This window comes from Mastigoproctus giganteus, chromosome 10, assembly GCF_048544385.1.
Source record: "Mastigoproctus giganteus isolate SK-2022 chromosome 10, ASM4854438v1, whole genome shotgun sequence".
Taxonomy (NCBI): Eukaryota; Metazoa; Arthropoda; class Arachnida; order Uropygi; family Thelyphonidae; genus Mastigoproctus; species Mastigoproctus giganteus.
The window spans coordinates 112,920,139-112,944,967 of record NC_143584.1 but is presented as its reverse complement, the minus strand read 5'-3'; the positions used below and the strand labels follow the sequence as shown (position 1 = coordinate 112,944,967).

Genomic DNA, 24,829 nt, shown 5'->3' with positions numbered 1-24,829 from the left:
CACGATGCCATCGCAAGCACTTTACACTCTCACTACTAATGAATAACTGAGCCCATCGACTTGGCGCGGCGGCTACTATGCACGTATGAACATGTCTCAACATGCAGCAACAAGCAGCTGCCTGTGATTCATTGTTGTGTCATATTGCAAAACTTTCCTAGTACCCTTTGTAAAGGATGTAGAGATGCTGGAAGGAGTACAGAGAAGGGCAACAAGATTAGTGAATGGAACAAAGAGTTGCTCTTACGAAGAAAGGCTTAAGTTTTCCAAATTACAGTGTCTGGAGACTAGGCACCTGCGAGGTGATCTGATAGAGGTGTACAAAGCCTTGAATGGTTTGAGCATGCTTAATGCCGATGGGATTCTTCCTCTTTTTTTTTTTTTTTTTTTTTTATGAAAACCCCAAACACGAAAGGTATCAAAACCTATAGTACTTAGTACCGTGCGTGGGTTGAAGGGGCAGTATGGGGGGAGATGGATGCAGGAAACTTTGCTGTAGAGACTATCTCAGAATAATCACCTGAGAGGGCATAAATTCAGATTGAGAAAAGACAGATGTAGGATAGATGTGCGGAAATTTGCCTTTAGCCAACGGGTAGTTGTTTGGTGGAATAGACTTCCATCCCTTGTTGTGGAAGTAGATAGCCAAAATAAATTTATGGCTCAGCTGGATAGGTATTTTGAACAAACGGAGGGTGAAGTGGAAGTGTTTTTTTTTTTTATGGCTGATGCTGCATAAGCTTGCTTTCTTGCATCATATGCCTCTACTAATGGTAATGTATGGCCAACAAAGCTGTGTGTAATGTGGTCAGCAATGCAAGTATGGAGGTGATTGGTGTATCCAAATGCCAGATATGCCTTTCCATAGTGTCCCATAAGTGCCCTATGGGATTGATATCGGGAGGCCAATCAATATGCTGGAACTCAGAACTGTGTTCCTCAAACCATTCCTACAAGTGCCCAATGGCTCGGCGCATTGTCATCTTGGAAGACACCATTGCCATTTGGGAAAAAGTGTAACATAGCGAGGTGTGCACAGTCAACAAACAGTTGATGATAGTGAATACCACTGATACCTTGTTCCACATGTACCAGGGGTCCAAGTTCCTGCCAGTGAAACATGCCCCACACCATACAACCGCCTCCACTGGCCTGCACTGTTGATACCATGCATGATGGATTAAGAGCCTCATGTTGTTGACGCCAAATCTGTACACGACCATCCACCGTGTGGAGTAAATAACGTCACTCATCCAACCAGCATACTTTCTTCCAGTCTTCTAATGTCCAACTTGCATTCTCTTTACACCAGGCGACTCTTTTACGCTGATGAATCTTGGTTAGGAGAGGATGCTCTAGAGGTCTTCTGCTGATATAGCCCATATATGCGAGCGTGTGATGGTCATGCCAGATATTGTTCCGGGTTGGCCCATGTTGTATTGTGTAGTCAACTCTTCAACAGTGCTGTGTCTGTTCGCCTGTACGAGTTGTCAGACCCGGCACTCACCTCTAACCTCAACCTTTCGCTGACCTTTGTAGTTTTGCCGTTGGGTGGTTGTTTGTCCATTTTGACGTCAGTCCTCGTACACTTTAACTACGGCGGCTCTCGAACATCTCCCACCAGTCCAGCCATTTGGGAAATCGAGGCACCAGCTCGTTGAGCACCCACAATCTGTCCTTTATCAAAGTCCAATAAATCCTTTCTTTTACCCATCATGCTCGTAATTTTACTACCTGCTGGACCACTGACATGCCAAGTAGGTCGACTAACTCTGCATTCTTGTATCTCACAAATATATGGTCAATGGGTCACATTCAGTTTTCATGGGGGTGGTCATAATTCAGTGATTAGTCAGTGTACCTTACCTTGGATACAGAAATATGCATCCAGTTTTATTAATTCTGCTTAAAATTAAGAAAAAACATTACAGTCATAAAATATCAATATGAAACTATTAGGCACGTCTATTTTAGAGGATAAAATCATTCAGCTTGCAAAAATTCAAATTTACGAAATGCATATATTTCTGCCTTGTAATTATGCTTGTGGGCCTTTTACACTTGATATTCTGTTTGGAAGATATTATTCATAATAATATGATTTACAAAATAAATAATAAATAAAAATCATTTTATGTAATAAATGAAATATAAAATGATTAAAATCTGACTTATGAAATAAAAAGATTCATTACTGTTATATAAAAAAAACACCGAAGAACTGAACTTATTCTTTTTTATCAACCAAAGTGCTCTTCAAAAAATTAATTGTAAGAATGATTGCAGTGAAAGAACAACCCTTTCCACAGTTCTCACATGTTTTCAGGTAATTATTTTGGGAAATACTTAAAAATATTCCTCCAAAGATGGGTCTAAACTTTATTTAGAAGTTCAGAAAGATTACAGCAGAGAATGGCATGGATACTGCTTCTTTTTTTTTTTTTTTTTTCCAGTGCAAACTAATAAAGCTACTTTCTTCTGGAAAATGGACAAACTAGAACCGCAATCATTTGTATCAATTACCTGAGCATTACTTGTCAGAAGATGCACAGATAAGAAAACTAAAAAAAAAAAGTTAAAAAATTGTTCTTGTGGGGCCTGTCTGATTCTTTCATGCAGCTACTATTTTAAAAACAAAGTATCACTTCAAAAACAACCTGAGAAAAACAAGGTCTATATTTGGGGAGGTAGGGAAAGTTTCAATCATTAATCTTCAACAAAAAAAAAAAAAAAAAAAAAAAAGTCACTTAACAGGTCTCTTGTGACTACTACCATGTTAAGTTTAAGAAAAGAGATTAGCACTTAGAATAAATTCAAATGTTTACAAAAACATAAAAATGCTTTATGGTGCGATCCTCTGCCACTTCAGTGTCTATAAAGACAGTAAAAGCCATAATGAAAATCTACAAGTTCATGTAATTTTAGTTTAGTTTAATTTTATTTTTACGGAATTAAGTTGCTACTCAGTATGGCCAAATACTCTTTAAGTTGAAATATTGAGATTAGAAAAGATTCTCATTTATCTCTTGTTGTAGCTTCATTCACTTACAAACTCACTAAACTGAACAAAAGTAATCAAGACCTTGGAAAGTTTTTTGATTACTTTTTCTTGTACTCTTAAGCTAGTGGTGAGATTCATTATTTCTTGTTTAGATATTGAGTGACCATTAGTGGCCTAGTTCTAGGTTATGATAACTTGTGGAGACTATTCTTTGATATCTCCTTAATTGATAGCAATTAATTACTAATAAGTAATTAATTGCTATTGAGATTAAGGCTGCTCTTGTTAGCTTAATATAGGGATTATGGTTATCATTATTAATGGGGGTCATATTATTATTATTACTAATGATATATGGATTTGAATTTGTTTTATGTGTGCAGTTGGGTTTTACAGAAACCATCGTTTCCCAAACTTGATTGTAAAAAACCTTGATTGTTAAAACTTTTTTTTTTTTTAATTTTTGCATATTTGAAGTGTGCAACACTTTTTGTATAAGTACAATTTAACATTATTTTTCCCACTTATTAATAGATCATGTACTGGATATGACATATTCACTCAACGTGTTTGTATACATAATAACTTTTTTTATGTCGAGCACATTTGTTAATTTTGAATGGATTTCTATAATACTTTATGCGTGGCACCTCCATAGCCAGGTGGGCAGGAACAGCAGTGCGTAGTACACGCTTCTTGATTAGACTGGGGTTCGAGCCTGTGACCACCAAATACGGAGGATGCAGAAAGGTCAGCGAATGAGACCACCGCATATCCCCGGAGCAATATGGCCTTAGTTGCTAATGCTCCTAAAATCCAAATAACAACAACTTTATACGTTGTTTTCCTAATAGGAATTGTGCATTAATGATATATTTTTTTTTATTTTGAGTTTGTTTTCAAAAATAAAACATATTTTAGTATTAATTATGTATTTTTTATTTCAAAAACCAAATAGCCACAAAAGAATGTGTTCTGTAAATATATTGTAAGATGAAAAGAGTTTAAAAACAGAAACGGGACTTCTATCAATAAACATGTCTTTTGTTTCTCTTAACGTATTTGTTATATTAATAAAAAAATTTTCTTTGTACTTTCTGCATATGTAGTATTTGTTTGTCATTAAAATGGTTTTAAAAAGACCTATTTTGTGCCCTTGTTCTCAGGTGTGCTAACAATGGCCACATATACAAATTAGACCCTGCAAACCATTCCATCAGAACAAGACCACAAATGTGACTTTTTTTTTCTTTTTTTTTTTGAAAACATGACAGATTACGACACACGAATATTGTAGATGCAGAATGTTCAACAGTTTGTTTCCTTATAGTAACACATATGTTAATAGAAACAAAAGCATGCTTATTAACAGAAATCATATTCAAGTTTTAAAAGTCGAGTTATCACTTAACTAAAACTCAATAACAAAACAAACATAAAACAAATATTTGAACTTCCCCACCTTTAACAGGAATATTTCAACTCCATTAATAAAAGCAACCCATAAGAGATTCAGAAATGTTGCCAAATTGTAGTTAAATACAAGGGTGATTCAATAAATAAAGACACAAATGATATTCTATAAAAGTTGGTTTATTGAAAAATCATTGAAAACTTTCATTTTCAGTATAGTTTCCCTTAATGTTTTGCCCGTCCTATCTTTTTACTAGGCTTTCTATATTAGGCTAGTTATGCATTGCCAACTAAATTGTTGTAGCAATAATTAAGATACTGATTGTGGCACTCTGCACATGCATGCACTGGAACAGGACAATTGCTAATATTTGTGCAGCTGCAGTTAAATAATGGACTTTATTCCTTAGATGAGGAAAGTATATAGCAAAAAGCAGTTTGTAGGTCCAGTCAGTACTTAAACTTTTAGAGGGACAGTTTATAAATTATACAATAAAATTTTAATTACTCTAAAAGATATTTCTGAATGAAGAAATATGATGAGTTTAAGAGTCATATAAGTTTTAAATAATACCATTTTCAGTAACACACTGCTTCTTTACATTTCTTACAGACTCCTTCACAAAATTTTAGGAACAAATTATTTCATTGATTTTTCAAATTGACTGTGGACATAGTCCTTTCTGCAGATCACCCACCTCCTAAACTTAAGCTTATAGTAAACAAGAATCGATGACACTTTGAATATTGTGTCACAGTAACAAAAGAACTGGATGCAAAAAGTAATTTTGACATTATATGCTTAGATTTCAGAATAGCTTTTGATACTGTTCCACATGAAAGACTGCTGTACAAATTGGAGTAGTGTGGCATTAAGGGAATGTTACTGATATGAATAAAGGGATGGTTGAATTGGAGAAGTGGTTATAAACGTTACTTCTCTTCTTGGGCTAAAGTTATTAGTGGAGTGCCCAGGGTTCACTGCTGAGCCTGTTGTTCTTTTCAGTATTTATTAATGATATTGAAGAATACATATACAGGCTTAATGGCTAAGCAGATGATGCAAAGGTTGGCACTGTGGTTAATGACAATCAGGTTAAATATTTCAACAATATTTGGAAGAATTAGCAGCTGGGCTGAGAAGTGGCAGGCTGAAATTTAACATTGACAAATGTAAGGTACTGCATATGGGTAGCAGTAATCCCAGATTAATGTATCAACTGTAGTACTAAAATAATGAAGATAGTAGAGAATGACCTGGGGATAATTGTGCAGTCAGACATGAATTTCTCTGAACAGAGAAGACAGGCTGCTAGGACAGTGCATGGGGTTTTATCAACGATATAGAGAAATTTTGCCAGCAGAAAGGAGGAAGTAATTATTCTGGTGTATAAATAAATGGTAAGCCCACATTATGAGTATTGCATACAGGTCTGGAAGTTTCATTTTAGGAAGATGTGGGGCTAATTGATTACTTAAAGGGACACAAATTTAAATTGCATTATTGTGCAGGAGAGATGTGTAGAAATTTGTCTTTAACCAGAGGGTAGCTGATTGTTGGAAAAAATTTCCATCTGGTGTTGTGAAAGTGTGTAGTTTAAATAAATCTGAGAAAGAATTAAAGAACTTAAGAGAGTTGTACAGGGGATTTGGAAGTGTTTTTTTACTGATGCTAATAAGCTTCTTTCTTGCATCATTTGCCAATACGTATACCATGAGTAACAGGTCACAAACCTTCCTCCACTCGATAGATCAGAACTTTTTTTTTATATACAAACATTTAAGAAACTATTCAGGAAAATTTTCAAAAATATTTGTATTTTAAAACACTATGTGTGATATATGCGCAGCAAGAAACTTTTGTTACTAGTATGCGTGAATACGTTCAGACAGACACATGCATCCTATTTCATACAGGGAACAGTCTCATTTCTTCAAGAAGAGAGCACATTCTATCTTTTTATGAACTGCACCAAAAAAAATTGCCTCTGTTGAGACTTTCACTTAAAGCAATGTGTTTCATCCAAGGAACTTAACAGATGCTGAACTAAAGTTGTGTCCTCATGAAGTATAGTGGTTTTGCCACTTGTCACCTGTTTGGAAAGATCTGAGTTTGATTCCTGCTTATGACTGGACAGGAATATCTTAAGTCCTCTTCATTTGGGACTGCAGCTATCCAATTCAGGCAGAGGGAATAGGACCCCACCCCATGAGTTATTCTATGTTTTTCAGCTTATACAATGTGCAAATTGACCATGAAATACTCTTGTACAGACATAAAATGGTGTGATATGGATGCATCTAAAACCAAACGACAACAATAACTAAAGTTGGGAGTGTACATGTCTATGTACACTCCCAACTTTAGTTATTGTATGCCTAGACTTGTAGTAATAAAGAATTCATTGTCTTTGCGTTAAAGTCAATTTTAAAAATATTCCCTGACTACATAATTATCTGCAAAATGCTTCTCACATTAGGCTTCTTTCATAGGTCCATACAATTGAAATCACAAGGTGATAGGTCCAGGCTCTGGACAGGACGAGGCTCAAGCCCAATTTCTGTGATTGTCAGTTCACGTAACTGAGAACTGTGTGGAAGGACATTATCCTGCAGCAAAACATCTTTTTGTCAATCTGGGATTTTGCAAAGTAATGCAGACTTGACCTTGTCTTTATCAGAATAATACTGTAGATAATTGTGTCAGATAGGCTACAATTATGTGTCCCAACAAATAAAACCTTGCCTGCTGATGATGGTCTTGTTTTGAATTTTTGTTATCAGTGATCCTGAGCGTTTCTGCTCTGTTTTGGTCTTTTTGAATCAGGCTTATGTTTATGATCCTTTTCACAAGTCCACATGCAAGAAAAAGGTGTCATCATCAGGCAAGTGAAAAAAGTATCATTAATCAAATACTGATTTTTTGAGTCTTCAATTTTCTGATTTTTTTTTTTTTTTTTTTTTGAAATTATAATTCTTAGTCTTATGCTCATCCATCAACATTTTGGTACCCACCTTCCTTATGTTCCTAATTTAACTTATTGAGAATGATTGAAGTGTCTACAATTTGCTTGATATTAATTCATCAATTTTCAAAAATCATTCATTTTACATGATCATTTGAAATGAAGACTTCAACTTCAAAAATTTAAAAATAATTCAAGAATCTGTTCTAAGAGCAGTCTTTAGGTGCATTTTCATATATATATATATATATATACTATCATTGATTTAAATATTAACTTAAGTTAAATTATAATAAAGTGAATAAATAAATAAATAAATAATTAAGCATTCATTAGAGGCAGCAACATACAATTCCTCCATATGAAGCTGAAATACATCCAATATTTTAAATTAAATAAAATAAAACATAAGCCAGTAGTATGGCAAAAACTATAGAGCGAAAATTAACATAAAAATAACCCAAATAAACAAACGAACGAAAAAAAAAAAAAAAGAATAGATATAAATAGTAGCCCAGAAACCCTTGTATAATTTCGAACTTTAAATCCAATTAACAAAAACTATACAAAATTTAGGATAATGCCAATTACATATTAATTTAGCGGTAACCCCCCCCCCCCCCCCGAGAGGTACCAGTTCTGAAAGACGTGGTATTTCGGAACTGGTACCGCTAAATTAATATGTAATTGGCATTATCCTAAATTTTGTATAGTTTTTGTTAATTGGATTTAAAGTTCGAAATTATACAAGGGTTTCTGGGCTACTATTTATATCTATTCTTTTTTTCGTTCGTTTGTTTATTTGGGTTATTTTTATGTTAATTTTCGCTCTACAGTTTTTGCCATACTACTGGCTTATGTTTTATTTTATTTAATTTAAAATATTGGATATATATATATATATATATATATACACACACACACACACACTAAGTTGCTGTCTAAAAACTACCACCAACAACAGCTGTGGTGGCATTTGTTGTTTTTACTTATTGAAACATTCTCGTAAGTTGATTGTGCAGGTATTTGTTTATATTTGCATGTTTGTGTACATTCTTGTTATCTGTAATTCCATTTCAACACAAGAAAAATCTGCTTAATATGTAATAAAATGTAATCCACATCATTTTTGTTATACAGGTGAAAGATGAAGTAGAAGAAGCCATGTTTCATTTCCGTTATTATCTTGATACAAAAGGATCTGCTCTTAGTCAGACTACTGAATTGTTACCATATTATGCATTGCCATACGTAGCAGTTCCCAATTCCCATCCCTCTTTTAAAGATATATTTCAGGTAATGAATTATTTTTGATTATTATTTCTTAATATTTTAGCTTTTTTTCTAAGAAGTCATGAAACAAGCTAAATATACAGTAGCGCATAAAATCCGAACGAGCCAGCATTTATTATTATTTTTTTTTATGCTGTTGCCATAAAATAATTATGGTAAGCTCTGATTATTGTGATCACATTTGCGAATTGAATTTTGATTTTATATTAAACGGAAATTCTAATAAGTAAAATTTGGAGGAATGTTATCCACTGGCTATAAAAATGAAGATATAAAGCACAAATTTGCACTTTTATTACCTTACCAATTAAAAAAATTAAATATGTGAAATTCAGAAGAATATTATCCACAGGTTAGCAAAATAAAAATAAATTTATGTTTGTGTACATAGCTTTAATTAATATACATACAGTACTAACTTAACATAACACTTTGTAATCTGTTATTCAACACACTTTGTAATTGATATTTCTGTTCACTGACGATTTTTTTTTTTGGATTGTAAAATCTAAAAGAGTAAAAAAAGATAAGCATCAATCAATAACAAAGAACATGGCACACAGAAATTGTAACTAACATGATACACACGTGAAATATGGCGTAAAAATTTACAAAGTTTAGATATAGGAATGAAGAAAAGATTCTGAACATTTATTTACAGAGTTTCGTTTTACTGTACTCTTGTAGTTATGGCATCTTCTTTCTCGTCTTTTAAAAGGAAGCTGAAATTTTTAATAGTTGAATCAAATATTGATTTTAAACAGACTTTCAAAGGGAGAAAGCAGATCTTCGTTAGCAAAATTTTGCAAGGTTGGAAAATCAACCATAAAAGACAAAATCAACAAGGAAAAAATTTTAAAGTTTGCATCGAAACTTGATCCAGATGATGGTGCAAAAAAAAAAAAAAAAAAAAACTATGAGAACACCTAATGACCCATCTCTCTAAGATGCTGCTTATTTGTGGTTCATACACAGAGATGAAATTGAGGAGAATCCATATCTGGGTTCCCCATAAATTTCATCTTTGTTGTGTGAAAAAGATTCTGGATTTTAACAAAAAATTAGACAGTCCCTCCGATTATAAAGCCAGTACAGGCTCGCTAAAAAACTTGAAATCACGGCGTGGCATTAGAGAACTTCACATTGAAGGGGAAATTTTATCTTGTGATTTTTCTGCAGTGGAAAACATTTTTTAAAGAAATGTTTATCAATCTTATGGAAAGTGAAGGATATTCCAAAGATGACGTATACAACGCTGACAATACTGGAATAAACTGAAAGTCACTACCTCGAAAATCTCTTGCATCTCACCATAAAACATCTGCTCCTGGGTGTAAAGTGAGTAAAGGGCAGGTTACAGCTATGTTTTGCACTAATGCCAATGGGATTCATGCTTTGCCATTGATGTTGATAGGAAACTCAAAAAGCCCGTTGATAGAAATATCAAACCCCATTGTTTTAAAAATGTTTCCTGTCTCCCCGTGTGTTATAAAGCACAAAAAAATGCATGGTTGAACTCAAGTGTTTACTGATTGGTTTACCAATGACATTTTTATTTCAAATGTCAAAAGTATCGTGAACAAAAAGGCAAAATGGGCAAGGTCTAGACAACACGCTATCACATCCTTCAGTAGAAACATTAAACAAAATAGACAACAGATTCAAGGTCATATTTCTTCCCTCAAACGTTACTTCACCCCTCCAACCTATGGACCAGGGAGCTATTGAAAAGTTGAAGAGAATGTACAAAAAACAAGTCTTGCATCATTTACTTCTAGCAGAAAACAATGAAGAAAGCATCGTAGCTTTATCAAAAAAGTTCAGTCTCAAAGATAGCTGCTACGTGTTAGCTGGCATGCTGGAATCACTCACTGCACAGAATTTAAAAAGTTGCTTTGAAAAAACTGTGTGGCCTATTGCAGAAGAAACCATAGGAAATAAGCAGAATTGAATTGAAGGAGATGGGGAACAAATACTGAATGAGATGATCAACTTGTTTCAATCAATCCTTGGGTTTGAAGATTGCGATGAAACAAGGGCATGGCTGGAAAATGATATTGATGCTACAGGATTACCTGTTTTAAATAAAAACGAAATTGTGAATGTAAAAGAAACTGAAGCTCCTGAAAATGATATGGATGAAGATGACGGCAAAGAAAATGACAACACTGGGCATACTTATGCTGAGTCATTCGCCACACTAGAGACTGTGGTGGCTTGGTACGAGCAACAAACCGAATGCTGTCCAACTCAACTACTCTTGCTGAGAAGAGTGAGAGAGCAAAGAAACGAAGTTTGAAAATAAGGTAGTAGAAAATAAGTGATTATTTTCATTAGAGGCCTATAAATATGTTTTATTGTGACTGAAAGTTACATTTGTTTTATTACCTGTGAATAAAAATACACAAGTACAACTTAGTGTTTTTATTTCTAAACTTGCTAAACCTGTTTTTTAGTTTCCAGAACAGTATCTTTTATGAGTTCAAAAGTCCAAACTACTCACTGTCTCAGTTAGTTCGGATTATCAGCGCTCTACTGTATTAGGAATGCAGGCATTTAACATATGTATTAATAAATTTATTATAGTTGCACACAGAGCGTATTTTTTCTTCTTTTCTTCTTTTTCTTCTTTTATTTATACGCTCTGTGTGCAACTATAATAAATTTCTTAATGAATCCAGAGCGCGTAGGCCTGTTTCATTATATGTATTAATGTATACCATTGTTTAGAAGGAGGTTTTCTCTATGGAGATCTTCAGGGTAATGCTCTTATTTTGGAAATTTTCTCTTAAGATTTGTCATAATTATTTAAAGTTCTCTGTGTAACCTGTGATGTCATATGAAAGGTGGTCAAAAAAAATTGAAAAACATTGTATTTCAATGTTTTATGCAGTTTTAAAATTTAATTTGATTTTAGTTGAATGTCCAGCAAATCTAGCATCATTTGTAATCAAATTTTTGACCAAAGAGGACAGAAATGCAAAAGGGTGACACGAGTAATTACAGACCAGTTAGTTTAACTTCTGTTCCGGGTAAAATAATGGAGTCACTGGTTAAAGATGCATTGCAGGATCATCTAGACAAGACTGCAGCAATAATTCAGACACAGCATGGGTTTGTTAAGGGAAAGTCTTGTCTGACAAATTTGATTGGTTATTATGATGTGGTCACAAAGGAACTGGATGCAAAAAATAATTTTGATATCATATACTTGGATTTCAGGAAAGCTTTTGACACTGTTGCGCATGGAAGACTACTGTACACATTGGAGCAGAATGGTATTAAGGGTAAGTTGCTACAATGGATAAAAGGATGGTTAAGTGGGAGAAGACAAAGGGTGGTAATCAATGGGTGCTGCTCTTCGTGGACTAATGTTATTAGTGGAGTCCCACAGGGTTCGGTGTTGGGTCCACTGTTGTTTTGTATATTTATCAATGATATTGATGAAGGTATATCAGGCTTAATGTCGAAGTTTGCAGATGACACGAAGGTTGGCAGGGTTGTTAATGACAGTAATGGCAGTGTGCTACTGCACCAGGATCTAGATAATTTGGGCAGATGGGCTAAGAAGTGGCAACTGAAGTTTAACCTTGACAAATGCAAAGTACTGCATATGGGTAGAAGTAACCCCAGAGAAACGTACCAACTGTGTGGTACTACACTTAAGGTGGTAGAAAATGAAAAAGACCTGGGAGTAATTGTGCAGTCAGATATGAAGTTTTCTGAGCAATGTAGACAGGCTGCTAGGGCAGGTCATGGGGTTTTGTCAATGATATATAGGAATTTTGCTAGCAGGGAAAAGGAGGTGATTGTCCCTCTGTATAAGGCAATGGTCAGGCCACGCCTTGAGTACTGCGTACAGGTCTGGAGGCCTCATTTTAGGAAGGATGTAGATTTGCATGAGCGTGTACAGAGAAGAGCAACACAATTGGTGAGGGGAATGAAGGGATCCTCTTACCAAGAGAGGCTTAAGTTCTGCAAATTGCAGTGGCTGGAGACTAGGCACCTGCACGGTGATCTGATTGAGGTCTATAAGGCCTTGAATGGGTTGAGCACGCTGAATTCTGATGGGATCCTCCCACTTGTTCAGAATACGAACCTACGGGGACATAAGTTCAAATTAAGAAAGGATAGATGTAGAATAGATGTGCGGAAATTTGCCTTTAGCCAGCGGGTGGTTAATTGCTGGAACAAACTTCCATCTGTCGTTGTGGAAGTTGATAGGTTAAATAAATTTAAGGAGGAACTGGACAGGCATTTGGAGGGTATGGTGTGATTTTTTTATTTTTTTTATTTATTTATTTTTTTTTTGGCTGATGCTGCATAAGCTCCTACACTTGCTTTCTTGCATCAAGTGCCACTACTACTACTACTACTAAATCCATGATAGAATGTTTGAAGAAGTCTCGCCCAGTTATGCTATTGTTTGCAAGATGGTCTGTCTGCAGAGTTCAAAAGAGGATGAGAGTCAGTTGAAGTTGATCCAAGGTCTGGCCAGTCATCTGAAGAAATTGAAGAAAATATTTCAGAAAACAGAAGAATTAAAGCACCTGAACTTGAAATATTTCCCATGAAAGCATTTTAACATAAATACATGAGCAGTTGGGAATGTCCATAGTTTGTGCAAAATGTGTTTCCAGAAACCTTTCCATTAATGACAAACAACAGAGTGTGGAGCCATCAAAAGGGAATTTAAAATGAATTCATGTTAATCCAGATAAATATTTATCCTTTTTGGTGGTTGTTATGAAACTTGGCTACATTTTCCTGTAATTCATTTTTAATTTCCAGAATTTTTCGCTTTCTAATTTCCAAATTGGAAAGCACACAGTGAAAGCACAAGGGGTCTTCACCCCTGAAAAAGTTTTGAACCCACACATTAGTTTGAAAAGTGTTAGCCTCAGTTTTCTGGGACGCAAAAGGATTATTGTTAATTGAAAATATATGCACATTATTTTGTGTTGTGTTATTGCCTAATACCACAATAAAAGAAATATTATGCCAAAGTTAAAATCTGCAATTTGGGAAAAAAAGCAAGGAAAGTTGGGTCATTAGGTTTCACCTCTCTATGGCAGTGCACCTTTCATGGGTGCACTGCCATAGTGCACTCAACATTTGTGTGAATTTTATAAAATTCACACAAATGTTGGTTTGAACAATTAATGACCCCCACCTGTACAGCCTAGGTCTGGCTCCAAGTGACTTATTTGTTTATGGAACTCATTTTAAAGATGAACTAAAAGTGGCTGTGGAAGCGAGGTTTTATGCCCACTGCCCAAACTGAAGAAATTTTTTTGAAGAATTAAACTCTTTGCAGATTAGATTCATTAAGTGTATTGACCCTGAAGTGCATTCAGGGTCAATATATTGAAAAATAAATTAGATAATATGAACCAGAGCTGTAATGCTCAATACATTCTACGTTAATATCAATATTTGTAAAATAATAACAGAAGTTTACCTCAATATAGATAGTACGTAGAACACTTCCATATGATACTCTCCAGAAATTAAAACGAAAAAATCGAAAATCTTACATTAAAGTAACAAATAATTAAAAATCAATTTAACACAATTAAAAATCAGTTTAATGCAATTAAAAATAAGAAAATTAAAAGAATTTAATGAAAAAATTGCAAAATGATTTTTCTTCCTGAAGTTGACAACGCTTTTTGACCGTGTTTCGTGATCACAAGAATGAAAATACAGGAATTTCATTCCTGTGATCACAACATACAAAAGCATAGAATTTTGTGCCTGTATTTTATACTCTGTTCTCAGAACTTTTTGACCATCCCTCATAGTTCCTTTCATAAAAGAGCTTTCTATCTGTACTTAAGACCCCTCTACCTTCTGTAACATTATGAAAATGTAATTTGAACAAAAAAATCTATGTGAAGTGATACTGTTCATAGCTAGAATCAGAGGTTACAATAATGTTTTTATAGTTTTTTTACTTTGTTTCATAATTCAGAGATATATTAATTTTGCTTTAGTACAGGACAAGTCATGTAGAGCCTATAGAAAGTCTTCATTCATTTGTTTATAATGAAGTCTGCAGATGCAACAAGAGGTGTCATAAATGACATTGTTTTTTGTCATCTAAGCACACCACTATTTAGACCTGCAGAGAGTAATCTTTTTTTGGCAAAGGATTAATTCAGAAGGAAAAAAGGTTTGCAGGCCATGTTATAAATGATATCTTTATTTTTTTATTTATTGTTAATGATATTAAATATTGACCAATGCCTTCAACCTAAGCAAGTGCCTGTATTGAGATGGTCATTATTATTATTATATAAAATAAGATTTATAAAAATGTTAAAAGTGCTTACATATATGTTATCATTTCGTTGTACTAAACCAAAGCAACAAAACCAAATAAATACTGGAACTCCCAATTTACATAATGCATGACTTACGTAAAATCAACTTTATGCTAGTTTTTGCCAGCTGGTGCAAACTGAAAAAAATATGGAAACTTATTTTGCATCTGTAGGGATAAATGATGGTATTGTGAAAATATTGTAATGTGAACCCAATAGCATATTGTGGTTTTTTTTTTTTTTTTTGGTTTTTTTTGTCATTGTTCCAAGTCCTTGGAAGTTGAAAATTTTGCTATATTACTAAGCTATTTATCTTTCTAAAAGGTCATATTTATAATGGCAATTGCACTACTCTTTCATCGTTATCATACGTTCTGTTATAAGAATCAATTTTGAATGTCTTTGTGATATTTTTCTAAAACACGTTTCTGGAGGTCATGCCCAAAAAACAATAAAAACAATTTGCACTTTCCACTTTATTGGGGTTTTCTGTTAGCCCAACCTATTATAAACGAGTAGTAAACTCGATCTTATTGCATTTGCGATAATCCCAATAACTGGAATTCTCTGGAGTTTTTATTATTGGTAAAATGTGTTCCTCTTCACTGAAATCTTCAATCACATAAAAAACAAATTTTCAGAAACTTCTCTTCATTTCTATTTACGTATTACAATGATGAAGGAAAAGGGACAACAGAAAGTGCAAGTACTGGCAGTGCCAGGAAACAAACAAAATTGATTTAGAAATGAAAATGATTAAGAAGTATGAAGCAGGACAAAGTTTGTCATCTAGTGCACGGAATTAGGTCTTGCTGCTTCAACAGTGAATACTATTTTAAGGGACAGTGCACGTATAAAAGAACATATCAAAGGATCAATGTACTTAAGATCAACAGTGATCACAAAACTGTTCAGGTGCTATATCAAAGATGGAACAGCTATTAATAATATGGATGGAAAATCAGATCCAGAAGCAAGTGCCCCCGAGTCCAGTGGCCATTCAAGCAAAAGCATGAAGTATTTGTGAAAATATTAAGGATAAGTACAGCAAACCCAAAGCCAAATTTGTGGCAAGCAACAGGTGGTTTAATAGGGTCAAGCATTGCACTGGTTTCCAAAACATTAAAGTATGTGATGAAGTCGCCAGTGCTGAATCTGCAGCTGCAGATAAATATTGTGATGTGTTGGAAAAAATTATTGATGAAGGTGGCTATTCAACACAGCAAATTTTTAACGTTGATGAGACTGCTCTGTATTGGAAAAAAATGCCAGATTGAACATACATTGCCAAAAAGGAAAAGACAATGCCTGGTTTCAAGGCTTCAAAAGATAGGACCACACTCTTGCTTTGGGCTAATGCAGTGGGAGATTACAGATTAAAATCACTACTTGTGTACCATTCTGGAAATCCTCGTGCATTTAAGGGCATCAATAAAGCTACCCTACCTGTGTATTTCCGATCTCGTTATACAGGGCGTCTCAAAAATATTGGTACAAATGTTTAGGGGAGGTAGGTAACATCTAAAGGAATGTGAATCGCATAGGAACCCATAACCAGAAACGTCACCGTAAGTCGGTAGACGGCGCTGTTCATCAGTTCGCGAGAGGGAAAATTTCTTGTTTACTCATTCAAGCAGTAGTTGCCGCATGAAGAGCATGCATCGATATATGAACTGTGAGCTGGCAGACATGCACCTAGTGTATGGATTTGCAGAGGACCCACATGGTGTGTGCCCCCATGTGGCACAACATCGCATACCTGTTACCATCCCGCATATACTCCGCTAAATATCGGATCTTTCTTGAACAAGTTCTACCAGGGTTACTTGATGATGTTCCAGCAAATGTGAGACGCAACATTTGGTTTCAACATGACGGGGTGCCTGCCCATTATGGAAGGTGTATTCGTGACCATTTGAATAGGCGTTTTGGGTGTCGATGGATTGGCCGTGGTGGACCCGTTGCCTGGCCCCCACGCTCACCTGATTTATCGAGCCTTGATTTCTTTCTGTGGGGAGGCCCTCAAATCTATCGTGTATGAATCGCCTGTGGAGACAGAAATGGATCTCGTGACGAGACTCGTCTGTGCTGCTGCTACTGTCAAAGAAAGTCCAGGTGTGTTCGACCGTGTCCGCCAATCCATGCTGCATTGGTGTCACGCATGCATTGCATTTCGTGGTAGAAGCTTCGAGCATCTGTTGTAACATCATGGAATGCATCCATCTCGTACTCCATTGTTAATATTATGTCAAATAAATGTTTTCCACTAATTACTGTCATTTCTGCTTCTTGTGCCTCTGCTACTACTTTCCCGTGACGTTTCCGGGTTATGGGTTCCTATGCGATTCACATTCCTTTAGATGTTACCTACCTCCCCTAAACGTTTGTACCAATATTTTTGAGACACCCTGTGTGTGTATATATATATATATATATATATATGGTGATTGTAGTGTGCCACAACAAAGAAAAGGTTGAGAAATGTTGCTCTAATATATACATTTTACCACTCTTCCTTTTACTACCATTCCATTATTTCATAAAAGATTATATATATATATATATATATATATATATATATCTGTAAATTCAAAGGGATTATTTGCATAAGTAATATTTTAACAATTTTTGTTGCACCCCAGGTTACCTAAGTACCAGCTTTATATTCTTTTCACTTTCCTACCCCTAAAATTCTTCAACACTCTGAGCTATTAGTGCAATACGAAGTGTCTATTATTATCCTAAGTACCTTCCTAACTTCACCTCCCATTAGCTAAATAGCCAGACATTGACTGCTAATTGTAACAACATGCATTTAAATGCATATATATTTATATATATATATTTCTATTTTAGCATGTGGATCTGACTTGGGTTGCTGCCACAAAATAAAGTATTCTTCCAAACTTTCTCCTTTCTGTTGAATTTTCCTCGTCAAGGAAAAATTTTCTGTTAAATTTTCCTCATCAAGGTTTATACTGCATAGAAATTTAAGTTATACTTACGTGTCAAAATTAATTGCCATTCAGGCTGTGGAAGTATTTGTAAAATGTTAATTAAATGGAACTTAATTTCATTAAGTTCCATTCCATTTGGGGTAAATAAATTACAGAATACCTTCAAGAAACACTAGATTGGCACTTAATATATATCTTTACTCTAAATAAAAGAATTAAATCTCTGAATTTGTTTTCCCCAAATCCTTAATTAATATTGTTTGTGTAAATCATATAAATGTAATGTGAATTCTATTGTAGTCAGTTGCCCACTCCTAATGGGTTGATAGGACCAGGGAATGTCTGCCAGGGGCAAAGGTTGATGACGTTGTAGAGCGGATATCATCTTTTAAGGGCACAAAAGGTGATATAGTTGTACACGTTGGCACTAATGATATTAAGAGTAGGAGACCGGCGGAATTACTTAGCAAGTACAGGTCACTGTTGAAAAAAAGCCATGAATTAGGGTTGAATTTGAAAGTGTCTGCAATTTTGCCCAGACACAATAGGAGGGAGTATATGATGAGAGCCTTGTCGATCAATTCGGCCCTGGAGGGATTGTGCAAGGCTCAAGGGGTAGAATTTTTTTCAGACTGGACTGTACTTGTTAACAGGAGAGATTGCTTCTACAGGGATGGGATACACTTAAATAGAAAGGGTGCAAGAATTTTTGCTGATGCTGTCGAGGCAGAGTTAGGTGGGTCGGAAAACTGCTAGTTGGGGGGGGGGATACAAGGACTAATAGATTAACAGTAGCCACTGGCAGAGGTGGAAGTGATTCTTGCACTGCTTCTATTGAAATGAGCAGAAGCCTGAAAAACAAGATGCAGGATATTTCAGAGACTGCTGGGAGTCATTGCGGTACAAGTAAACTCATGGGTTGTGTTAGGGTAGCTAAGAATAGAAACAGGTGCATGTATACCTGCGTGTACACCAATGCTAGGAGTTTGGTAAATAAATTTGATGAATTTGAGGTATTGCTCAAAACATCAAAGGCAGATATTGTTGGGATATAAGAGACGTGGTGTCACACAGATATAAGGAATGCGGAACTGGAATTTGGGGAATACAATGTGTATAGAAAGGATAGACATGACAGGAGGGGAGGAGGGGTTATGCTATTAGTTAAGAAACACAAAGTCCAAGGAAGTGAAGCCAGTCGACATCTATGGACAGGGCAGTGTCGAGTCAGTTTGGTGTGACATAAGCATAGGGAAATCAAAATTGAGAGTAGGAGTGTGCTATAGGCCTAATGACTCTGATGAGTATAATAAGATATTGTACAGGGAAATAGAGTGGGCCAGTAAATCAGAGAGTCTTATAATGGGGGATTTTAATTTCCCAGATATTGACTGGAATTTGTAGGTTGGTCACTCGCACACTAGCAAGGCTTTTGTGGATTTATTGGATGATTGTTTTCTACATCAGCATGTTCGTGAGGCAACAAAAGGGAGCAATACTCTTGATCTGATTATCAGTAGTGATTCTTCATGCATTAAGAATCTGCAGATAAATGAACCACTAGGTGGCAGTGATCACAGTGTGTTGAAGTGGGATTTACTCAAGGAGGTAACTACCATCAGAGGTAAAGGGAAGGGTTTTTGTTTTCGTAAAGGCGACTATGATGGTCTGAGACAGTATTTAAATTCTATACAGTGGGACCAACTGATGATGTTACCAACAGCAAACTCAAAATGGGAAGCATTCAAGGAACTAATCTTGGAGGCTACCAGGCTTTACATACCAACTAAGAAATATTGTTCAAGGTTTAGGCCTAAATGGTTGTCAGATAACTAATGAGACATGTGGCAGAGAAGAAAAATGCATGGGATACATACAAATTAATGGGTGACATGGAAGCCTATGATAGATATAAGTTGGTCTGTAACCAAGTCACAAAGGAGATTAGGCAGGCAAAGGTAGACTACGAAAAATCCTTGGCAAAGGATGCAAAGAAAAACAGAAAAGAGTTCTTTACCTATTTAAACTCAAGAAGGAAAGGGATGAATCAGATTGGTCCACTGGATATTGATGGTTCAACAGTTGAGGATCCTGCTCAGGTGGCTAACAATCTAAACGAGTATTTTGCATCTACATTCACGCATGAGGAGTTATTCAGGAAGGAGAATGATGTAGGTAAAGTAAACATTGGCAGTGAGCTGGATGATTTTGTAATAACTGAGAGGAAAGTGGAGGAGAGATTGTTGAGGATAAACATAAAAAAGGCACCTGGGGTGGATGGGATCTATCCAGTTATATTAAAGGAGGCAGCAAAGGAAGTAAGTAAACCCCTAGCCATAATTATGAGAGCTTCTTTGGACTCAGGGGAGGTACCCATAGACTGGAGATGTGCAAATGTAACCCCAATTCACAGAGGATCAAAGGCTGACACAAGTAATTATAGACCTGTTAGTTTAACTTCTGTTCCAGGTAAATTAATGGAGGCACTGGTTAAAGAAGCACTGCAGGATCATCTAGACAAGAATTCAGTTATAGCTCAGACGCAGCATGGTTTTGTTAAGGGCAGGTCTTGCCTGACCAATTTGATTGGATACTATGATGTAGTCACAAAAGAACTGGATGCAGGGAATAACTTTGATATTATATATTTGGATCTTAGAAAGGCTTTTGATACTGTTGCACATGGAAGACTGCTGCACAAATTGGAGCAGTGTGGCATTGGAGGCAAATTGCTGCTATGGATAAGGGGATGGTTGAGTGGCAGAAGACAGAGAGTGGTAATCAATGGACACTGCTCAACGTGGACTAATATTATTAGCGGAGTTCCTCAGGGTTCAGTGTTGGGTCCGTTGTTGTTTTCAGTGTTTATGAATGATATTGATGATGGGATATCAAGTTTAATGTCCAAGTTTGCAGATGATACAAAGGTTGGCAGGGTTGTTAAGGACACCACTGACGCTATGCTGCTGCAACAGGATCTGTAAAGGTTGAACAAATGGGCTGAGAGGTGGCAAATGAAGTTTAACATTGACAAATGTAAAGTACTACATATGGAAAACAGTAACCCCAGAGCAACATATCAACTCTGCGGTACTACACTGACAGTGGTGGAGAATGAAAAGAACCTGGGGGTAATTGTGCAGGCAGATATGAAGTTCTCTGAGCAGTGCAGACGAGCTGCAAGAGTAGCTCATGGTGTCTTGTCAATGATATACAGGAATTTTTCTAGCAGGGATAAGGAGGTGATTATTCCCTTGTATAAGGCAATGGTTAGGCCACATCTTGAGTACTGTATACAGGTCTGGAGGCCTCATTTCAAGAAGGATGTAGAGCTGCTGGAACGGGTACAGAGAAGGGCGAAAAGATTAGTGAATGGAACAAAGGGTTGTTCTTACGAAGAAAGGCTTAAGTTTTGTAAATTAGCATTAGCATTAGTAGAGGCATATGATGCAAGAAAGCAAGCTTATTCAGCATCAGCCAAAAAAAAAACACACACCACTCCCATTTCACCCCTCCGTTCGTTCGAAATACCTGTCCAGTTGAGCTTTAAATTTGTTCAGGCTATCAACTTCGACAACAAGTGATGGAAGTCGGTTCCACCAACCAACCACCCGCTGGCCAAAGGCAAATTTCCGCACATCTATCCGACATCCGTCCTTCCTCAATTTGAATTTATGCCCTCTGAGGTGATTATTCTGAGCAAGATGAAGAACCCCATTGGCATTGAGCATGCTCAAAGCATTCAAAGCCTTATACACCTCTATCAGATCACCTCGCCGGTGCCTAGTCTCCAGACTCTGTAATTTGCAAAACTTAAGCCTTTCTTCGTAAGAGCAACCCTTTCTTCCATTCACTAATCTTGTTGCCCTTCTCTGTACCCGTTCCAGCAGCTCTACATCCTTCTTGAAATGAGGCCTCCATTCCTGTATACAGTACTCAAGATGTAGCCTAACCATTGCCTTATACAAGGAATAATCACCTCCGTATCCCTGCTAGAAAAATTCCTGTATATCATCGACAAGACACCATGAGCTACTCTGGCAGCTCGTCTGCACTGCTCAGAGAACTTCATATCTGCCTGCACAATTACCCCCAGGTCCTTTTCATTCTCCACCACTGTCAGTGTAGTACCGCAGAGTTGATATGTTGCTCTGGGGGTTACTGTTTCCCATATGTAGTACTTTACATTTGTCAATGTTAAACTTCAGTTGCCACCTCTCAGCCCATCTGTTCAACCTTTCCAGATCCTGTTGCAGCAGCATAGCGTCAGTAGTGTCCTTAACAACCCTGCCAACCTTTGTATCATCTGCAAACTTGGACATTAAACTTGATATCCCATCATCAATATCATTCATAAACACCGAAAACAACAACGGACCCAACACTGAACCCTGAGGAACTCCACTAATAACATTAGTCCACGTTGAGCAGTGTCCATTGATTACCACTCTCTGTCTTCTGCCACTCAACCATCCCCTTATCCATAGCAGCAATTTGCCTCCAATGCCACACTGCTCCAATTTGTGCAGCAGTCTTCCATGTGCATCAGTATCAAAAGCCTTTCTAAGATCCACATATATAATATCAAAGTTATTCCCTGCATCCAGTTCTTTTGTGACTACATCATAGTATCCAATCAAATTGGTCAGGCAAGACCTGCCCTTAACAAAACCATGCTGCGTCTGAGCTATAACTGAATTCTTGTCTAGATGATCCTGCAGTGCTTCTTTAACCAGTGCCTCCATTAATTTACCTGGAACAGAAGTTAAACTAACAGGTCTATAATTACTTGTGTCAGCCTTTGATCCTCCTTTGTGAATTGGGGTTACATTTGCACATCTCCAGTCTATGGGTACCTCCCCTGAGTCCAAAGAAGCTCTCATAATTATGGCTAGGGGTTTGCTTACTTCCTTTGCTGCCTCCTTTAATATAACTGGATAGATCCCATCCACCCCAGGTGCCTTTTTTATGTTTATCCTCAACAATCTCTCCTCCACTTTCCTCTCAGTTATTACAAAATCATCCAGCTCACTGCCAATGTTTACTTTACCTACATCATTCTCCTTCCTGAATAACTCCTCATGCGTGAATGTAGACGCAGAATACTCGTTTAGATTGTTAGCCACCTGAGCAGGATCATCAACTGTTGAACCATCAATATCCAGTGGACCAATCTGATTCATCCCTTTCCTTCTTGAGTTTAAATAGGTAAAGAACTCTTTTCTGTTTTTCTTTGCATCCTTTGCCAAGGATTTTTCGTAGTCTGCCTTTGCCTGCCTAATCTCCTTTGTGACTTGGTTACAGACCAACTTATATCTATCATAGGCTTCCATGTCACCCATTAATTTGTATGTATCCCATGCATTTTTCTTCTCTGCCACATGTCTCATTAGTTCATCTGACAACCATTTAGGCCTAAACCTTGAACAATATTTCTTAGTTGGTATGTAAAGCCTGGTAGCCTCCAAGATTAGTTCCTTGAATGCTTCCCATTTTGAGTTTGCTGTTGGTAACATCATCAGTTGGTCCCACTGTATAGAATTTAAATACTGTCTCAGACCATCATAGTCGCCTTTACGAAAACAAAAACCCTTCCCTTTACCTCTGATGGTAGTTACCTCCTTGAGTAAATCCCACTTCAACACACTGTGATCACTGCCACCTAGTGGTTCATTTATCTGCAGATTCTTAATGCACGAAGAATCACTACTGATAATCAGATCAAGAGTATTGCTCCCTCTTGTTGCCTCACGAACATGCTGATGTAGAAAACAATCATCCAATAAATCCACAAAAGCCTTGCTAGTGTGCGAGTGACCAACCCACAAATTCCAGTCAATATCTGGGAAATTAAAATCCCCCATTATAAGACTCTCTGATTTACTGGCCCACTCTATTTCCCTGTACAATATCTTATTATACTCATCAGAGTCATTAGGACTATAGCACACTCCTACTCTCAATTTTGATTTCCCTATGCTTATGTCACACCAAACTGACTCGACACTGCCCTGTCCATCGATGTTGACTGGCTTCACTTCCTTGGACTTTATGTGTTTCTTAACTAATAGCATAACCCCTCCTCCCTTCCTATCCTGTCTATCCTTCTGTACACATTGTACTCCCCAAATTCCAGTTCTGCATTTCTTATAAGGTGTGACACCACATCTCCGATATCCCAACAATATCTGCCTTTGATGTTTTGAGCAATACCTCAAATTCATCAAATTTATTTACCAAACTCCTAGCATTGGTGTACACGCAGGTATACATGCACCTGTTTCTATTCTTAGCTACCCTAACACAACCCATGTGTTTACTTGTACCGCAATGACTCCCAGCAGTCTCTGAAATATCCTGCATCTTGTTTTTCAGGCTTCTGCTCATTTCAATAGAAGCAGTGCAAGAATCACTTCCACCTCTGCCAGTGGCTACTGTTAATCTATTAGTCCTTGTATCCCCCCCCCAACTAGCAGTTTTCCGACCCACCTAACACTGCCTCGACAGCATCAGCAAAAATTCTTGCACCCTTTCTATTTAAGTGTATCCCATCCCTGTAGAAGCAATCTCTCCTGTTAACAAGTACAGTCCAGGCTGAAAAAAATTCTACCCCTTGAGCCTTGCACAATCCCTCCAAGGCCGAATTGGTCAACAAGGCTCTCATCATATACTCCCTCCTATCGTGTCTGGTCAGAATTGCAGACACTTTCAAATTCAACCCTAATTCACGGCTTTTTTTCAACAGTGACCTGTACTTGCTAAGTAATACCGCCTGTCGCCTACTCTTAATATCATTAGTGCCAACGTGTACAACTATATCACCTTTTGTGCCCTTAAAAGATGATATCCGCTCTACAATGTCATCAACCTTTG

The 24,829-nt window shown here is 36.6% G+C and overlaps 1 protein-coding gene across 7 annotated transcripts in view; it reads left to right on the top strand.

The window, feature by feature from the left end:
* LOC150079226 (lisH domain-containing protein ARMC9-like) overlaps nt 1-24,829 on the top strand; it is a 446,058-nt gene that overhangs the window by 64,020 nt on the left and 357,209 nt on the right. For all 7 annotated transcript variants that reach the window (XM_090383948.1, XM_090383946.1, XM_090383947.1 and 4 more), the window contains exon 5: nt 8,521-8,676. In XM_090383948.1, the coding sequence (XP_090240074.1) occupies nt 8,521-8,676 (156 nt within the window). The remainder of the gene's footprint in view (nt 1-8,520; nt 8,677-24,829) is intronic.